Here is a 20306-nt window from a genome sequence, read left to right as displayed (position 1 = left end):
TCATTAAACCTTTACAGCGTTACAGTATGTACGATCATAGCCATTCTGGAGCTAGACACATGAAAAGCTAGCCTTGGATCCAAGAACGTCAGAGTTATTTTAACAAGTCAAACGTCGGAAAACAATTATCTACCGACAAAATAAAGCACTGGCAGTCTTTATCCAAGGCTTATGAATCGCCAGTAAACGTGGGATATAACATCAGAAGCCAGAATACCCAACATTACCAAGCTAACGCTAGCTAACCCTGTTAGCTCACTCACCTCAACCTGATAAACTTTTTGTTTCATGGAAGCCTGTACCTTGCCTTTTATAATGCCCCCTGAAACATTTACGTTCACAACTCTATCTGAATTGAAAGCATTGAGACCCTTTTTCACCCTGAGAGGTTCGTCTTTAAAAAAAGACGTTAATGTAAATATATTTACGGGTTCAGACATATTGTTTTGAGTGGAAAATAATGCAGTGAGATTCCCCAAGGCACCGGAAGTATAACTCCGCCCACACGTGACGTCTTGTCGTGACGTCGTGCTTAAGAGCCGAATGGACGGATTCCCGCTTCACGCCTGGTTATATAACACTCTGCTCCATCAAAACGACGATATTATAATGAAACACCATTGACTGTGGTGATGGACATTTGTTGGCCCTAAATTTAGTCACGATAAAAAAAAACGAGTTGACGACACATATCACATTCAATAATAAAACGGTGTGCGATGTGTCAGATTAACCTGAGATAGAATCGCCGAGAGGCCAGGCGGCATCAAGGTAGGCCTATATCACTATTTTTGTCATATATTGGTGTGTGTGTGTGTGTGTGTGTGTGTGTGTGTGTGTGTGTGTGTGTGTGTGTGTGTGTGTGTGTGTGTGTGTGTGTGTGTGTGTGTGAGGTTAAGCGGTTTGGATAATGGATGGATCCAAACTGATGGATGGTGTGGGTGAAGAGGGTCCATCCATTATCCAAACCGCTTATCCTCACACACACCAATATATGACAAGTAGTAGTAGTAGTAGTAGTAGTAGTAGGTGTATGTGAAGAGGATGACTCTAATAACCAGGAGATGGCGCTGCATCCCTGGTTTCACCGAGAGGCGGCCGAGGGTGTTTCCTGAAATGCATACTTTAGGATTAGGAAGAACACACCCTGTGACATCAGTGAAGTTGAAGCGGGGGGGGAAAGTCTCAACTGCAGAGAAGGAGCGAAGGGGCCGTGAGGTCCATCCCATTTTTAGTGATATTGCCAGCGAGGACAGTAAAGGGAGGACAAATTAACCAAACGCAGCGTAAGTGACGACACATCTGACCGCGGAGCGGGGACTATAACTTTTTTTCGAGAGAGGATGTCAACTTCAGACGAGGCAGACGGGCTGCGGCCGAGATATGGATGTAAGTGAAAACTTTCTTCACCTTGAGATGCCAAGTACTGTATGGCTGAAAGGCTTTTGCTGCCACCGAGCAGGAATGCCGAGCTCCGTATCGACGGGCTTTTATGCGCAAAAACAAAAAAAGGAAGTTACTACGCGTCTCTTTCAGAAAAGGCTTTCATACCTAGGGTCCTTCCATATTTGACAGCATGGCATATCTGATTAACTTCCGCGTTTTTATTATCAGCTATATAGGTGGTAGGCCTGTTTGCACGATCACCCCCCCCCCAACCCACTCTCCATAACTATTAAGCATGAACATAGCTTAGACTACTTTGTCATCACAGGCGCACATGGATTTTAAGGTGGTTTAAGATTTGATCGCACATGAACTATTGAAAATGAAGCTGTAATTGTCGGTGTTGTAGCATGCAATGCCCGCTAACAGCTTTTGTCCCATTTACCAACCAAATGTGAAGAGGTACTGGATAACTTTTCAGACACGCCACTCGATTCCAGCGCATTATGTTTCAATACAGGTCAATGAGGCAGTATCGTGGAAGAAGACATTTACTACAACCATAAAAAGACTTGATCAGAGGCTCTCCTTAATAACCGACAGATTTTATAGTGGGAATGACGCCGTCTGCTCAGGATCCCATTGGCTAAATTTGAAGGGACGGCTGAAAATAGATTGTATTGCGCTGCTACCCCCCCCCCCCCACACACACACATTCGCCCCAGCATGATTAAAACAGAATAAAAAAAAAAAACTTGATATGCAGGATGCTGGACTGGGTCTTGGTACAGTCTGTATAGGGTCTACAGTATTTTGTGATGTGAATAACGCACACGCTTTCAGTCTGTGACCAAAGTGTAAATACACAATCTGTCATTTATGCATAACTGAAGTACATATGCAGAATACACAGTAATGCTAACTCTCATATGAATTCAAGCAGACCTTAACAAATAGATGCTTTTTACATTTATTTTTTATCCCCCCCCCCCCCCCCCCGGCCAATTACCCCACTCTTCCGAGCCTTCCGGTCGCTGCTCCACCCTCTCTGCCGATTTTTGTTTTTATTTTTTAACATTTCTGGGAAGTGTATGGACAACTAGGGAATACACAACAAGCTTTTTGTCAGAGCTCATCTTGATGTCTGAGTGAATAAATGGATATTTTATATTCTTGTTGGAATGTTCGCCTCATCATTAGGGTATTTTTTTCCTGCCCAGTGAGTGATAGGTTGACATAGAGAGAACCAGGCAGGCACAGTCCTCGATTCACTCAGATACTGTCCCAGGTGCTAAGATGCATTGCTGTGATGGGTACATGCTTGCTCAGTGTACATGGGCTCTTGTGTTTTGTTCCCAGCGGTTCTGGATGGCGTGGAGCGGCTCACAGCAGAGGAGATGGACGAGAGGCGGCAGCAGAATATGGCCTATGAGTACCTGTGTCACTTGGAAGAGGCCAAGAGGTAAGAACCAGATCATATAAACAGGAGACAAACACCTGTGTGTGCTCATTCAATTGTCAGTCCCCTGAATTCTTTCCAAAGGGCGTTGGGGATGTTTCTAGTAGATGCAAAATGACAGCAGTATCCGGCTATCATAGCTTTGACACCATAAGACTTAGTTATCCAAAGGAGTTGAATCAAGTGCAACTGGACTTGGTATATATATTCGTGAAGACGTTTCGCCTCTCATCCAAGAGGCTTCCTCAGTTCGTGCCTTTCTGAATATATATACCAAGTCCAGTTGCACTTGATTCAACTCCATTGGATAACCATGACCTGGATGAATGAGAACATTCACAGACATAAGACTTAGTATGAAAGACTTGATTGTTGTCTTTTTTCTTTTTCTTTTTTTATTCAATTGCAGTGATGTGTTAATCACTGTCGAGTTGTTGCTGCCCTGGTTGTTCATATGAGATCAAAGTGCTTCAAATAACAGAAGAAGATGAGTTATTAAAGTTAGTATTATTATATGAGTCATGATGGATAATACCATTAAAATAACATAAGTTTTAGAGGACAAATTTCACCATTTCCTGGTGCATGTTCATTTGAGTGTAGTAGGTGCATGCATGCATCCATGCACGCACATGTGCAGAGTGCATGCATGTATGTTTCTAATAGTTCTTGGCCAGGCCCTACTGTGCACTCTCCTTTACAGAAGAGGAAGGGCTTAAGCAAGACAGGAAATGACTCAGTCTCCGTTGATATTAGTCTCTCCCACTGTTGCCACAGAAACCTGTGGTTGTCAGAGTAACAGGTTCCGGTGTTGTGAGGGTGTATGCACAGATGAAAAGCTGAGTGGTTCATGTGCTGTGTTACTTGATTGTGTACCCCACTCCCAAGCAAATCCTACCCCCCACCCCTTCAAATCCCCCAACTCAACCACTCTTCTTTCAGCTCACCTAAGCCCACTTCTGACCAGTTCTCTGTCACGCACATTGTTGTGTCAGTAAATGTAAAGTGATGATGTTGAAAGCACTGACCCCCAGCCCTTACTATTTATTGGTTGTAATGGTGTTGGTCAGGGTACATGAGTTTATGAAGCTGTTAAACTCACCGCCTATTATTCTGGACAAGAGAGTCAGCTAAAACACGACAATACAAACTGAAATGTAATTGACAGAGGCGAGTATTTGTCGTTGCAAATTAACTTGACACAAAGATTCTAGTTACACGTCGCATTGAAATTAATCTTGGGTCATTGGATAGCAATCCAATTTCACTCGTTTTCAGAAAAAGTAAAGCTGTAAATGCACCCAGAAACTCGTTGGGGTTGAACTGTAAACCACATCTACCCCTCCCATAAATGAGGAATTTTAACTGTGAGCAGCAAAGTGCTGGTGGGATACAATGGGTTTTCAATCTGGCTATCAATCTTGCTTTTTGATAATTGGTGTAAATGCAATGTGGATAATTCACATCTGGAATACATTCTGGATCCAAGTTGCCTAAAATGCCAAATGGAAATGGGGCTCCAGTTACGAAATGCCACCTATGTTTGTTTGCGCTGCTCATGAATGTGCCTGTACCTCACCTTATGAGTCCCCTGCTGCAGGGGGAGGTCATCATAGGGAGGACTTGTTGTTTATTTGGTGAGTTTCAGGTAAACCTGGGCTGCATGTGATCGCCTGCAGGCTAAAGCTGAGGAGGGGAGGAATGCTGAGGAATGTGTGGTATGATGAGAATTCCTCTGACAGGTGAACTGCGAGGTGGGACGGTGTACCTATGTTGGAGTGGGAAGGTGTACTTGTGTTTCTGTGTTGATCAGTCTGTGTGTGACACGGCGTTGGCTGCAGAAATGCATTGTTGGCCTGTCACAGTTATGGCGTCAGTCCTATGATGGGTTTAATGAATTGTACTTATTAGTATTTTTGCAGGGCTCTTGCAGTTAAGCCTCCAGACATGGGTGTGGCCTGTACCTGAAACTATCACTGAGACATTGCTCTGAATTTCCATGAGTTTATCATATGCAGCCTCAGAGTCTTAAGCATGTTATCTTGTGATATTTGAATAGTGAGTGCTTAGCGCTCACCTCTCAGGCAGATCACAGTTTGACCTTTCCAACGATGGCAGTATGTGAACCCTCTCATATGTTAACTTTGATCTGATCGCGTCGTTGAAGCAAACTGTAAAATGCTCTTGCTTTGTTTTAGTCAGTTTTTTCTACACTTTGTCTTGCTCTCTCTCTCTCTCTCTCTCTCTCTCTCTCTCTCTCTCTCTCTCTCTCTCTCTCTCTCTGCTGGGAATGTAGTGGGGCATGTTTTCAGTTGTGGGGTTGAAAGAACACTCGCTCCTTATCAAATTGCTGAGAAATGGAACATTTCCAGGCTGTTCAAAAATAGATTCATTGGTGATGAATGAAGTTCCAGCTAGCCTGCAAACTTTTTCTTGTATCAGTGCCTGTGATCTCTCTCTCTCTCTCGAGTGGAAGTGCGAGTGAGTGAACGGAGCGACAGCGTTTTTTGCTTCGGTGTGAGCGAGAATTTCCATGCTTTCTCTTTCTTTTCTGTATCTATTTTCGTGATTAGTTTGTTGTTAGGTGGTCACTTTTTTTGGGTGTAGTTTGGTGGTGCGGTTGGCAGCCAGGCACTATGCTCGTTGTCAGTAGTAGTGCGGAGCTGGAGAAACTGACACGCCGTCATGCGGTTAAGATATTGCCGAGTGTCGGCTGTTCAGCGGAGGAGGCCAGCTATGCTGTTGGAGAGGTTGTCGGGTTTGAAAGTGTGAAGTCTGCTTCGCGTATGAACAAAGCTGTTGTCATTTTCTTAGATGACGTGGCCAAAGTTGGAAAAGTTGTGGAAAATGGCGTCGTGATTCGCGACTCTTTCACCCCTGTTCTCCCGCTGGTGAACCTGGCAAAGAAGGTCACTATTTCAAACGCGCCTCCGTTCATTAAGAATGAAGTGTTGGCCACGGAGCTGTCGCGTTTCGGGCAGCTGGTGTCCCCCATTAAATTGGTTCTGCTGGGGTCCAAGTCGCCAAAACTAAGACACGTTGTGTGTCACAGAAGACAGGTGTTCATGATCCTTAAGGACAACACAGGCGATTTAAACCTGACTTTCACGTTCAAAGTAGACGGTTTTAGTTATAACGTGTTTGCCACCTCTGAGACGATGAAATGCTTCGGTTGCGGTGCAGAAGGACATGTGGTTCGGTCTTGCCCTGAGGCCGGACAGCAGACCAGCTCGAACCCTCCTGAAGCGCCGCAGCCTGAAGCGCCGCAGCCCGAAGCGCCGCAGCCTGACGCGCCGCGGCCTGAGGCGCCGCAGCCTGAAGCGCCGCAGCCTGAAGCCGAGTCTGACTCGCCTGGTGCGCAGCAGTCCGCAGAGAAAGTAGAGGAGACCGAGGCAGACACGCAGGACAGGGAGCAGAGTGAGGAACAGGACCAAGCTAAGAGTCGAAATGATGCCGATAATGCCCAGACCAGAGAGAAACCGGAAAAATGTAAGCTGACAGAGGATAGGAAATGTGATAAAGGTAAAATGAACTGTGGTCAGAGTGTGGAAAGTGTGGTCAGTGAGGAACTGGTAGATGGCAACATGTTTACGGAGGAGACTGGTTTAACAGCTAAACGCAGTAAAAGGAAAATGCCTGACAAAGAGCATTGATTTTTGTGAATGTTTATGCCCCAGTTTCGGGCGTTGAGAGAATGAGACTGCTGAACACCTTATGTGATGTAATTCACAATTGTACCGATTTCTTTTTGTTTCTGGGAGGTGATTTCAATTGCACGGAAAATGCCAAACTAGACAGGAACCATCTAGAGCCTCATCCCGCTTCATCTGCTAAACTTAAGCGGTTGATTGAAACCCATGGCCTACAGGATGTTTGGAGAGGTTTTTACAAGAGTGACAGGCAGTACACGTGGAGTCACTCCAAGGATAATTTGTTATCTCTGGCCAGACTTGATCGTTTTTATTGTTTCAAACATAATTTTGGTATCTTTAAATCAAGTCAAATAACTCCTGTTGGTTTTTCTGACCATTGTCTTGTTCAGTGCTCTTTTTTCATTCAGAATGTTAAAGTACAGAGTGCATATTGGCATTTTAATACTGGTCTTCTACATGATAGAACTTTCAGAGAGGCTGTCGAGTTTCTTTGGGCTTTGCATGGAAAAAGCAAGACCACTTTTTCTTCATTACAGCAATGGTGGGATGTAGGAAAGAGCAAGATAAGACAATTATGTCAGGAGTATACTCGCAATGTCACCAAGTACATTACCAGATCTCTTAAAGAACTGGAGATTGAAGTAGTAGAGTTACAGGGTTTAGTGGATTCTACAAGAAATCAAGGGCATATTGAAGCCCTTAAAGCTAAAAAGGCTGCCTTAGCCAACCTGTTGGGCACTACAGCACAGGGAGCTCTGGTCCGTTCACGTTTCATGAATGTGTCTCAAATGGATGCCCCATCACAGTTTTTTTTTGGTTTGGAGCGAAGGAATGGTCAGAGGAAGATCATTCATTCGTTACGCTCTGGCGATGGAACCACAATAACGGGAACCCCTGAGATCCGCAGATATGCCACCTCCTTCTACAATGATCTGTTTAAAAGTGAATTTGTGGAGGATGCAGAGTTGGCCAGTTCTTTTTATGCTGGGCTACCTCAGGTGGACAGTGATACCAATGCGGTGTTAGATGCAGAACTGTCTCTGAATGAACTGTACACTGCTCTCATGAGCCTGGGCAATTGTAAAGCACCTGGCATTGATGGACTGCCCGTTGGATTTTATAAGTCTTTCTGGTCTGTGGTCGGCAAAGATTTGCTGGAGGTGCTTCAGGACAGTTTGTGCAGAGGACAGCTACTGCTGAGCTGTAGAAGGGCAGTTATCACTTTGCTGCCGAAAAAGGGGGATCTACAAGACCTGAAGAACTGGAGACCTGTATCTCTGCTGTGTGGGGACTATAAAATCCTCTCTAAAGTTTTAGCCTCTAGATTTAGAGGTGATGAGTAAGGCCATTCATGTTGACCAGACTTACTGTGTGCCCGGCAGGTTAATAAGTGACAATATCACACTAATTCGGCACGTTTTGGAACTCTCTGGATCATTGGGTGTAGATACTGGTATCGTTTCCATAGACCAGGAAAAGGCTTTTGACCGGGTTGAACACAAGTACCTGTGGCAGACGCTAAATGCCTTTGGGTTCAGCCCAGGTTTCATAGCCAAGATCCAGGTACTGTACCGTGACATTGTGAGTATACTAAAAATTAATGGTGGTTTGGCTGCACCTTTCATTGTACAGAGGGGAGTACGTCAAGGATGCGCACTCTCTGGAATGCTGTACTCCCTTTCCATTGAGCCTTTCCTTCACAAACTCAGGGAAAAACTCTAAGGTGTTTTTTTCCCAGGTTGTACCACAGCTGTTAAGGTCTCAGCATATGCAGATGACGTTATGATAATGATTAACAAACAGAGTGATATTGATACCTTGGAGGGGACTGTAGGTCTTTTCAATAGTTTGTCATCTGCTAAGGTAAACTGGGGAAAAAAGTGAAGCCTTGATGGTTGGGAAAAGGCCACTTGACAATTTAGTTCTACCGGGAGGGCTGATTTGGAAAAAAGGAGGGATAAAGTACTTGGGAGTTTATTTGGGTGAAGAATCTGTGTTGGAAAAGAACTGGGAGAACATTTTAGAAAAAATAGAAGGCCGGCTTAAAAAGTGGAAGTGGCTCCTGCCAAGCATGTCTTACAGAGGGAGGACGCTTGTAATCAACAATCTAGTATCCTCCTCATTATGGCACAGATTAGTTTGTGTTGACCCCCCTCCAAATTTACTTGCAAGAATTCAAGCTGTTTTAGTTGATTTTTTTTGGGATAAATTACATTGGATTCCCCAGGCTGTCCTTTTTCTCCCAAAGGAGGAAGGAGGACAAGAACTTGCACATTTGGCCAGTAGAGGCGCTGCGTTCCGCCTTCAATTCCTCCAGAGACTGCTTTATGGCCCGAAAGACTTGGTGTGGAGACCACTGGCACACATAGTGTTGCAGAAGTTTGGTGGTTTGGGACTGCATGACTCGCTGTTCCTCATGGATTTGAAGACTGTGAAGTTTCAAACCCTGCCACCTTTCTACCGCGGTGTCTTCACAGTGTGGAAGATGGTGGTGAAAGAGAGGACAAAGCAATGCGACTCCCTGTACTGGTTGTTGAGGGAGCCTGTGGCGCATGGAGGACGTCTGAACACACCCTGCTGGGCAGGATCGGCAGTCACAGAAGTGTTTTGCAGAGCAGGTTTTCTAACCCTTGAATCGGTGGTGAACGCTGCTGGACCTGACTTGTGCAATGCAGCTGCTCTTGCGGCTGGTCTGGGAGTGCGTTCTGTGAGGATCATCAACAAGCTGCTTGAACACTGGAAACGCTGTCTGACGGGGCATGAATTCATCCTGTTGAATGAATACAGCAATGGTTTGATCGTGCCTCATACAGATGATCCTTTTCCTTGTTTAAGTATTCGTCCCAGCTTTGATGACTGTTCAGGCTTTTTTTTAATGAGAAGAGAAGTACTTTTCTAAATTTAGAAGAAGCAAAAGGCAAACTACTGTATGGAACGATGGTTAAATGTCTAAACAAGGGTAAACTACATGACCGTGTCGACACACCTTGGCGAAGTCATCTGGGCTTGGGAGTCGATGTCAGACCTGCTTGGAGGGGTTTATACAAACCACCATTAACAAAGAAGGTTGCTGACTTGAAGTGGAGGATTGTGCATGGGATAGTAGCAGTTAATGCTTTTCTCTCTGTTATTGGTCAGGGTGTGAGTGATAAATGTATTTTTTGCCCTTACAAAGAAACTGTTTTCCACTGTTACCTGGAGTGCGTGCGCCTGGTACCACTGTTCATGTTGTTGGAGAGTTTATTCAGAAAGGTAGGGGAGGTTTTCTCCAAGCACACTTTCATTCTGGGGTTTGTGTATAAACGAACTGTAAAAGAAAAATGTCAACTGATGAATTTCCTCCTGGGACAAGCAAAACTGGCCATATATGTAAGCAGAAAAAGAAAGATAGAAGACTCAGTAGACACTGATGTAAAGCTGCTGTTTACTAGAATGGTAAAAGCCAGGATGATTCTTGATTTCAATTATTACAAAGAAATGAAAGATACCCAGCAATTCAGTGCTATCTGGGCTTACAGGGAAGTGTTGTGCTCAGTAAAAGATGACCAACTTGTTTTTTCTGGAGAATTGATGTGATTTACCTTTTATTTTCTACGCAATTTATTTATTGGCTTGTGGTTTGAATATGATTGTATTTTTCTAAAATAAAAGTCACTTTTTAAAAATAAAAAAAACCTCTCTCTCTCTCTCGCTCTCTCTCTCTCTCTCTCTCTCCCTCTCCCTCCCTCCTATCACTCTATCTCTGTGTGTGTGTGTGCAGTATAGTTTGTTTATGTTGAAATAGATTTACATGTGTGTCATCAGATCATTACATCATTGACATGTGCAATATGTTGGTGTCAGTGGTTGTATTCTGCATAACAGAAGGGTGACAGCTTAAAAATGCTAAGCAATGTGGAATTATGAGAGGAGGGGCTGGATCTACCTTTGTGGGGAAAGAGGAGAGCGAATTGCATGTATTTTGCCTTTTCCTCACCATACTAAAAACAGCCATTGTGTTGTTGACGTTTATTGTTTTAACAAGTCCTGGCTATTTTATTCTTCTGTGTTTTTAATTTATTTCTAAAATGTCATATGTTATTCTGTATTTCCTATTTAGTTTTAGCCTTTTAGTGCCAGGCGTTAAGCATTTTGAAGTGCCATTGTGTATGAAAGGTGCTATACAAATGAACTGGCCTTGCCTTGTAGAGTTCATTGTTTAGCTTAGGCTGATTTTGTTGATAGTGTTGTTTCTATGAAGTAGAGATAAGGCTAAGTCGGGGTAATTTGCAACACAGGGAGTGTCAGTGCATTCACTGGGATGTGGTCTGTCGTAGAATCAGCCTCTTTCCTGCTCCATTGGTCATCTATAATTTATTCACAATGTTGCATCACTCATCACACTACATTATTCATCACCTATATACCATGTTATGTTTTCCACAATGTTACTTTATCAAGTTGTCAACTTTAATTACCACATTTGCATCTTTATTCAAAATTTAACATATTTTCATTTGACTGCTATTTGTATTATTCATTGCCCTGTGGGTGGTGAGATACTTACTGGTATTGGGACAGTTAGTTATTTTCCCCTCGGCCTGTGGCGTTAACCTCATAAACTAACAAATACAGACTTATTTCTTCATACCAATGAGGGTACAACTTCTGTTCCATTACCGCTACTTCTCATGTGTAGTGTGGAGTCATTGCTTGGTTCTTTATTTTATGATTTACAAATTGCCCTAATTACTTCCGGTTATATACCAAAGCACAGTATGATCTAGCAGTATCTCTTTTATTCTTTCCTAATAGACAACTTTCTTGCTACTAGCTGCACTGAAAATAAAGAGAGGAATGGTTACTGTGTTTTTCCTAGAGCAGCACTAACAGGCTGACATGCTTTCATCCTTCCTTTGCTTTACCGGTCACATAATTCAGTCAAGCAGCACACTGGCTCACCGTGTAAAGGCTTTCACCTTGGACCTGTACTAACACGGCATCCCAAGGAGACAGTATAGTCCTGAAGTGAAGTATGTTATACTAACATGCCGTGTGGCCCGGCAGTTCCCTTCTGTTTTTATCTCTAGAGTCTAAACTTTCTCACTGCTCTCCATACTCATGACAAACTGAAATATAGACCATGGATCTTAACGCCTCTGGTTTGCGCTTTTTATTTTTATGTTATTACTTATTACACTTCAGGTTTACATTTATCCTCACAGGGAAAAAACATTTTCACCATGGACCATAAGTTGGTATACACTCACCCATGTCGTGTCATCCTTCTGGTAGGCTGCATTTTTTCCCCTGTGTCACTGACTGACAGAGTGACTGATGGATGGATGGATGGACGGATGGACTGACTGACTGACAGCCTGCTGCTGTTGCAGGCACTCAATTAGCAGCCTAATTCACAGCCTTTCCTTCACTGTTCTGGGCCCTACAGGCACTCCATACTACAGCAATGAGTTCATAGTGTGTTTGTATGGGAGACACGCATGTCTGCTTTGAAGCAGTCTTACAATCTGTTATTAGAGCTAACTGTGTTAACAGATTCAAAAAGGATTATCTACAAGTAATCAGCATTTAACCTGAGAGGAGCATGTTGCTATTGATAGAGTAGGGCTGGGCAGTAATTTCATATTATCGTTCAACATATCTTGAACATGGTAATCTATACGGAGGAAATTAATTTATTTTCATATTGTGACACAGTTTTGTTTGCTTGATTAATGATGACAATAATCTGTTGACTAAAATTACTCGCAAAATGAGGTCTGAAGTATCAGGAAATATTATTTGAAAACTAGTTTTGGTTTGATTTTTATGCTTTAGCAAACAGTTCAATGTGATGATGAGCCTCGGTTGGATTCTTAAAGATGGTATTCTTGTATATGTAAAAATTAATATTGGGATATATATCGAAGTTGTGTAAAATTCCCCGTGATTATATTTTCCATAGCAGCACTAAAAAAGAGGCCCGTTGAATACTACCGTGGTTATGTCATTGAATCTTCTGAATCCCTCCTATTTTTTGTTCCTTGTTCAGTGTATAAGCACACGGATTCCACGCTTTTCACAGTCAGTCTCAAGGTTTATCCAGAACCAGTTTACAAGTGTTAACGCTTAAGTTTTACACATATTTTACACCTATAAAATGAAATGATTACCAGTGTTGGATAACAGCGGGTATTTAGGGTGAGGGAAAAAAACTCAAAATGAGTCAAGGCGAGGCTTTAAAGCAGATCATCTTTGCATTCTCTCTCAGCAAAGCGCTCCAACTCCAGCTCAATTCCCCTTATAATAGGGCTGGCCATTTATCTTGATTTCCTGTTTCCAAATAATTTCCAAGCGCCCATTTCTGTTGCTGCCACCACTGTGCCTATTATGTAATGTCCTTCTCGATGGTGTGCTGCTGTGCAGAGCAGCTAAGGACCGGTGGGTGTAGGCATTTGCTAGGTGAGATTCTTTCAGTGCTGATGGGACTATAGTCCCGGCTGGTGTCCTGCCATGCTACAAACGTGGCTTTTAAAGCTAGCAGGCCCCCTGTTGAAGAGGCCTAAAGGTAATAAAATTAAACACACATCTCTCACTTTAATGTGCTTTTTACAAAGTGTCCCAAGACTCATGGGAAACCTTGAAAAGCTGTGAATTTTCAAAATTGCATTTTCCAGTCCTGTAAACCTTATGAGAGATCAGGTTTTTGAAAAGTCCTGAAAATTGATTTGTTCACTTCAAACAGATTAGTTGTTGACTCATGTTTTCCCCCCTCATGGGCACATACACACAGAAGTGTTCCCAGTGTTTCTTCAAATGAGGTCTTGGAAATTTGATAAGGTGTCATTTAATTTAATGCTGTAGCTGAAAATGCCTTGGTGCCTTGTTGGAAAAAGTCTATGCCTTGGTCACTGTGAGAATGTTAGAGCTAGAAGCGTTTGGGTGCAGGCTTGGCTGTTACTACAGACAGACTATGTTACAAGTACCATAGGCTGCTTGGTGAGTGCTGTAGTGAAAGCCTAACTTGTCTGTAAAAGGTTCAGAAAGACTATCTGTTTCTGGGTGACTGAAGGAGGGGTCAATGCTTCATAAAGGCCCTCTGAAATTCTGCAAAACCATTCCACCCACCCTTTCACTCGCCTTCCCCCTCAGCCTTTCACTTGACCATTTGTGAAATCTGAGACTAGAAGTTACTCTTCCAGTATGGAAAACAGTCTCAGGTAGATCCGGCATGTTTATATAGCAGGCAGATTGAAACAACAGCCATGGGGGACTGATTAGAGTCATGGGGGAAGATATGTTGTCTCCAAAGCAGCTTTAAGGCCCCCACAGACTATAGTTTGTGACCATCTTGGACAATTATTATGTCACGTTGTGTGGCAGGAAAAAGGTAAAATCCAAAATCAGGACCACTTTATTTGTCATTTAATTTCATCTTGATACATCTCCCTCTGTCAGACTGTGTAAGCTGAAGTGAGACTACTGTCACATTGTGCGTTTGGTGGAAGGACTAGACTATGACCTATATCATCCGATGGCAAGCTGACCATGCACTAAGACTGAAAAAGAAATTCTGACTTGTCTCAAGGAAAAAAACATGCAGTTGCATTTGACTTGAGAAAACTAAAAAAAAAAAAGGAGAGAGAGAGAAGGGGATAAGGATTCGGACTTGTTTGACCATGTTTAGGTTCTTTCCACAGCTGGTGTGGCAAGATGTCATCGTTTCCTACCACGCTCCTTCCTATTGGTCTCTCTCCAGTATGATGTCGTAGCAATAGCTCGTATTGTTCTAGCACCTGCCACACTACACAATCATGGCCCAAGTTTCCTGACGCTGCTGGAACTATGTTGGGGCCTACAATTTGGTGGATTCAAACTGTTGGCTGTTCTTATCCCTGTCACACTGAACAACCCAAGACAGCCGACCGTCATTCATTACGTGACTGTAGACGGCCGTATGAAATGGCAGACTGTCCTCTTGCTTGATCAGCGGGTCTACCCACCTTACGCAGTCCTAGGTTTTCCCTTATTTCCCAGTCTCCATGTTGTTAGCCCTGGGCTGGTATTTGCACTCCCAGAATATCCACTGGGAACCAATATGGCCATATCCCAGCGCTTTGCTGGTCAGACAGGAACTGATGACTCATATTTTAGTGGGAAAACCCCCAGGGTGTGATGGTATTTTTTTTTTGTTGCTTTGACTGTTGACTAGACTTCCTCTATTTCATCGACTGGCCTTTCACCATTTCTAGCTTATTCTTTTATATTATAATGCCATTTATTCTGATTCTGTTCTTAGTTTAACTTTTTTCTCTCTTTTTTTTTTTTACTCCTACTGTTTTGAAAACTACTTGTTTCATTTTCTCAAGTGTACATTAATTAAGATAACTTGACGAAAGCTTGTCTCATCTTAACCCCTTGGCACCCTAGTGGAATGAGAAATAAGAGTTTAATGTTGTCACACATGTTTGTATACACACACACACACGTCTCCTGAATGCATGACTGTGTGTTGAGCACTAACCTGTGTATGGTGAGGTGAAATGAATGGTGTTAGCTCAGCTGCTCTGACTCTTTCTTGCGGTGATAGTGAAGAGGTCAGGCAGCGCAGGATTCCACTGCTGCAGCAAACCATGTAATGGGCAATTTGGCTCCAACTTCCATCCTTTTCTTTCTCCTCCCTTTGGCCATCTTTCCTCTCATTCCCCTTCTTCTTTTTTTGTGTTTTGTCTTCTTGAATCTCCCATGATCACACAAAAGGCCTGGTCTGGCCAGTGGATAATTCTAGACTGGTTGGATAATTGACTGTTTAAGAGAGGAGGATGCTGTTGAAATTATGTGTCATCGTAGACAATGTCTCCCACCCACTCCATGACATGCTGGTCGGGCACAGGAGTACTTTTAGTAAGAGACTCATTCTGCCAAAATGCACTACAGAGCGCCACAGGATGTCATTCCTGCCTGTGGCCATCAAACTTTACAACTTCTCCCACAGACTGTCAGACACTCGGCATTAATGGTCATTGGACTGGCCCTTCGACTTGTTTTACCCTGTCAGGTTTTTTTTGTGCTGTTTTTTTTTTGTGCTGCGGTAGTGCGGTATAGATAGGGTGTTATGTGCACCATGCTTGTTTACATAATTTGTTCTTATTTCTATTTCTTATTTTATATTTTATTTCTATTTGTTGCTGTTTTTCTTGTTTCTGTTTGTTCCTATTTTCTTTTTATCTTGTATCTTGTCAGTCTCTAGTTTTTTCTTACTAGAGCATGTGTCTGTAATAGAACCCAATTTCCCCCCAGGGATGAATAAAGTATTCTGATTCTGATTACCAAATTTCTCAGAGTACATAACTGTTTTTATGCCCAATAAAATTTCAAGATGAGCTTAACTACTATTTTGGTGTTGAACTTGTATGTCACATGAAGATTTCGATTTTTTTTTATTTTGATATACTTTATTCATCCCTGTGGGGAAATAATGCTCTGCATTTAACCCATCCTAGCTGTGTAGCTAGGAGCAGTGGGCAGCTACTGTGCTACACCTGGGGACCAACTCCAGTTCATCTTGCCATGCCTCGGTCAGGGGCACAGACCGGAGTATAAACCCTAACATGCATGTGTTTTTGATGATGGGGTAAACCGGAGCACCTGGAGAAAACCCACCGCAGACACGGGGAGAACATGTAAACTCCACACACAGGACGACCCGGGATGACCCCCAAGGTTGGACAACCCCGGGGTTCGAACCCAGGACCTTCTTGCTGTGAGGCGACAGCACTAACCACTGCGCCACCGTGCTGCCCAAAGTGATAAATGGACTAAGCTAACTGTAGCTAACTTGCCACTGAAATAGTAAGTGTACTTGTCAGTGGTTTCCATATTCATTTTGAAGTGTGGTCCTCCACACAGGTTAATCATAGAAGGCACTTGTGAAGGTCAGATCTTGACTTGAGGAAGGGAGTAAAACATATACTGCCCTCTATGTAGTTGCTGGTGCTAACACAAATCTGTGTTACAGTTTGCCCAGCAACACCTTTATTTCACTTTTTGCCATATCTTTTTACTAATCAAGCAGTATCTGTTGCATCAATTCTGCTCCCTGTTTTTCTTAGTGATGTGTTGGATATTGGAGGAAGTAAGGCAATTGTTGGTCACCTGTTACTGGATCGTTGTTAGTATTTTGCCAAACAATCCGTACATGCAGTTTGCATGGCATCACAAGAAACAGGCTGAAAGCAAACAGAGCCAGCATGGGGGAGAGCAATCCTGTGTCTGTCACTTATTCAAGTCAAGTCAGTTTATTAATAGAGCCCATGTAAAAATGTTGACCATTGTGCTGTACAGAGAAATCAAGGATACACATATAAGTAATACGAAAGAAAAAAGATAATTAGAACAAAAAGCACAATCATAAAACACTTGTGGCTATATGTATAATTTTCTAAGATAAGTTAAGATGAATATTACAGTGTTGATTTTGTTTGTTTGTTTTTGTTTTATGATTCCTGTATCCGCATTGTGTAAAAAGCTGTCTAAGGCGGAGCACTGTGTAAACACATGCCTGCTTTTGAGTAGATGGACTAAGACTTTGTGCAGATTTGACAGTTATATAATTTTCTGTTGCACATTATTTTTCTCAGTTTTTTGCCTTGCACCAACTCCGGCTTGTAGAGCCAGATGTTTATCTTATTTGGCCTTCCGGTTAATGCCACTTGGTCTGCCTTGGTTGAACCTTGCAGGTGTTATGACCCCATGACAGAGCCCTTAGGATTAGTAAGAAATGCATATAACTCACCACACAAAGATAACAACATGTGGTGCATTTCTGAAGTACTTTTTTTCCCTGTAATCTCAGGCATCCCGGGCTTCTCTTCACCTTTTACTGGTTTTAGCCATGGGCATTGTCAGGCTTGACAGTCAGCCTTTTACCCTTCTCCTAACACTGCAGTCCTCCTCCTGCTTTGTGTCCAGTGTCGACATAACAGGTAACTGTATTTCTGTGTGTTGCAGGTCAGAGAGACATTGAATAGCAATTTTTTTTTACTCTCTTAAAGATAAGAGAAAGGGGCCATTTACGATCAAGAAAGACATCTCTGCTTCGTGGGACACTAGATCAGCCGAGTTGTCTTGCTATAGGATGGAGTTTGGAGCAAAGCGAGGATGGTTCAGCTGAGTTCAATGGGAGCGCGTACTGAATGGCTAGTTGCCAATGGAGATACTGGATCCTAGATGGCTGCAATGTAAACAAGTCCATCAAAATGAAAGGCCCAACCCAACTGACCCTCACAATGAGTTCAATGTCTACGAGCAGCAAGTGAACAATGCATCCTCGCATCATTAAACCAAGGCTCATGTTAGTATAAGCAGCATATCATGTCATCGTGTTGAAACAGGAAGTGTAGAGGAAGTTCTTTGTGTAGCAAGAAATGTATGTTTGTGTTATGCAGAGAACTCGGTGAAAAAGGAAGTTTGTGTTCAGTACGTGGACTTGAAAGAATCTGCCATTCCTCAGACTAAACATAATCCATTCACTTGCTGAAGCCAAACACTTAGCCTTCATGGACTGCAGATATGACAGTTTGTAAAGCCACCAGCACCGGTGGCTTTCCACCAGTACCAACAGCAGTCGTGAGATTGAATTGTGTTGAGATCTCTGTGTCTTCGTGGTTACAGGCCTCTTCCTATGAGAGCAACCTCTGAACTCTGCACGAGTTCAGGCTTCCTGTCAGGGATTTTCTGGTTCACTGATTTGGATGTGTGTGCCTTTACAGTAGTATTGTGTTTTACCTTTTATCATAACTGACTTGGCCTCACAGCCAGTCTGTCCTGAGACAGGGAATAGCTGAAACCTCCAGCTAGAGGTTAGAAGTGTGAGCTGCAACTTTCACTTTTCATTGGGGATTGATAATGACTGTATGCTATTCTAATCAGAGTTATACTTTTTCTTTCCAATACATAATTATACCATAACCACTGGTGCCAAAGGATCTCTTGTTCACTTGTTCACTTGTTCAAGTCAGTATGTGGAGATACTTTTGGTATTTTTTTTTCTTTTTATTCCAGACATGAGTATATGTGCCACGTTCACATTTTGATGATTTAGTTTGCTGTTCTCTTGTTGTTGGAGCTCTATTGTTGATATTCTGAAATCCCATTCATAGCTGGGCTAGTTATTGGCTAAGTGTTGGGTGTGTCTGTGTTTGCGCTAGGCTGGGAAGGGTGTGCGGCCCTGATAAAAAAGAAGTATGGAGCCTTTCACTGCTCCAGTGTGGCCTGAAAGGGGGCGTTGTTCCTTACCGCTTAGCCCAGGCACCAAGCCTCAGGGCTGGCTGCTCTGGTCTGAATAGGAGGCCTGTGTCTGGAGACCCCATGTCATGACTTCCTGGGAAGGGAGTTGTTTCAGCTGCTGGTTAACAGGCCTGTGCACTAAAAGATTTTGTGTGTGTGTGTGTGTGTGTGTGTGTGTGTGTGTGTGTGTGTGTGTGTGTGTGTGTGTGTGTGAGAGAGAGAGAGAGAGAGAGAGAGAGAGAGAGAGAGAGAGAGAGAGAGAGAGAGAGAGAGAGAGAGAGAGAGAGAGAGAGAGAGAGAGAGAGAGAGAGAGAGAGAGAGAGAGAGAGAGAGAGAGAGAGAGAGAGAGAGAGAGAGAGAGAGAGAGAGAGAGAGAGAGAGAGATTCTCAGGAAGGAGTTAACTCTAATATTTTCCTGTCCAAGGCCAAAGTTGCAGAGGAGTGGGAGGTTTTTTTTTTTTCGTCGCAGTGTGTGTTTGACCTCAGCCAGTCTGTTCTCTGACTGTGAAATATCTCACGGCTGATGTTAAACTCTTACTTTCATATCAGATAGCTCATACTTTTGAGGCCACATTAAATGGGGCAGGCACACATGACTGCACAACACTGGAGGAAAGTGAGCAAACCAGTGTATGCTTTTAGGAATCTCGATTTATTATAGTCATCTATTTATTTATTTATTTTTGGATTTGTTCCCCTCTTTTTCTTCCCGATTGTACTTGGCCAGTTACCTCACTCTTCCGAGCCGTCCCAGTCGCTGCTCCACCCCCTCTGCCAATCCGGGGAGGGCTGCAGACTACCACATGCCTCCAGAGGAGGCACTAGTGCAGCGACCAGGACATATACCCACATCCAGCTTCCCACCCGCAGACAGACAATTGTGTCTGTAGGGACGCCCGACCAAGCAGGAGGTAACACGGGGATTCGAACCGGCGATCCCTGTGTTGGTAGGCAACAGAATAGACTGCCATGCCACCCAGATACCCTCGATTTATTATATTTAAAGGATGGGAAATCATGTTTGTGATTTGTTGAATGACAAATGATGGGTATTAGCAGTGGACAAATGAAACCACACATTTTAAGATACCAACATTGAAATTTGGGCCACTGTGCTCAAAAAGTTTATTTGCTAACAGAGAATTTCCCAGGAACCACTAGTGATATGTCACAAATAAAACCAAAGTGACTTGATTCTATACAAATCTCTGACCTTCCCACAAAGAAAAATGTGTGATGGCTCTTAAGGACAAAAATTCATCGGGTCTTAATCATTTTTGTCCAGCCACCTCAAAACTTAATGGACGTAGCCTACATTGTTCTGTAAAGTTACTCGAAAAGGTTTGTGTCTTAATCACTGCTTTGGTATGGACAGTGAAAAGGTCTGACGGCAGCGTCTGTAGTAGTTACTGGCGAGCGATGGCATGAGGTAGTGGAATCCAGTCAGCCGGGCCCGTCCCAGTGGGAGAGCTCAGTGTATCTGTGCTGTGGCCCTGGGCTGACACCGGCTGTCAGCAGTGACTCTGAACTTTGACCTCAAA

The 20306-nt window shown here is 43.2% G+C and overlaps 1 protein-coding gene across 2 annotated transcripts in view; it reads left to right on the top strand.

Moving 5' to 3' along the window:
* The first annotated feature begins 1176 nt into the window (after positions 1 to 1176).
* Positions 1177 to 20306, top strand: part of iqgap1 (IQ motif containing GTPase activating protein 1) — a 63595-nt gene continuing 44465 nt past the window's right edge. For both annotated transcript variants that reach the window (XM_056279235.1, XM_056279234.1), the window contains exons 1-2: positions 1177 to 1389; positions 2746 to 2848. In XM_056279235.1, the coding sequence (XP_056135210.1) occupies positions 1344 to 1389; positions 2746 to 2848 (149 nt within the window). In that variant the 5' untranslated portion in view covers positions 1177 to 1343. The remainder of the gene's footprint in view (positions 1390 to 2745; positions 2849 to 20306) is intronic.

This window comes from Lampris incognitus, chromosome 4, assembly GCF_029633865.1.
Source record: "Lampris incognitus isolate fLamInc1 chromosome 4, fLamInc1.hap2, whole genome shotgun sequence".
Taxonomy (NCBI): domain Eukaryota; kingdom Metazoa; phylum Chordata; class Actinopteri; order Lampriformes; family Lampridae; genus Lampris; species Lampris incognitus.
The sequence above is the reverse complement of the archived record's forward strand: the minus strand, read 5'-3'. Positions and strand labels throughout refer to the sequence as shown.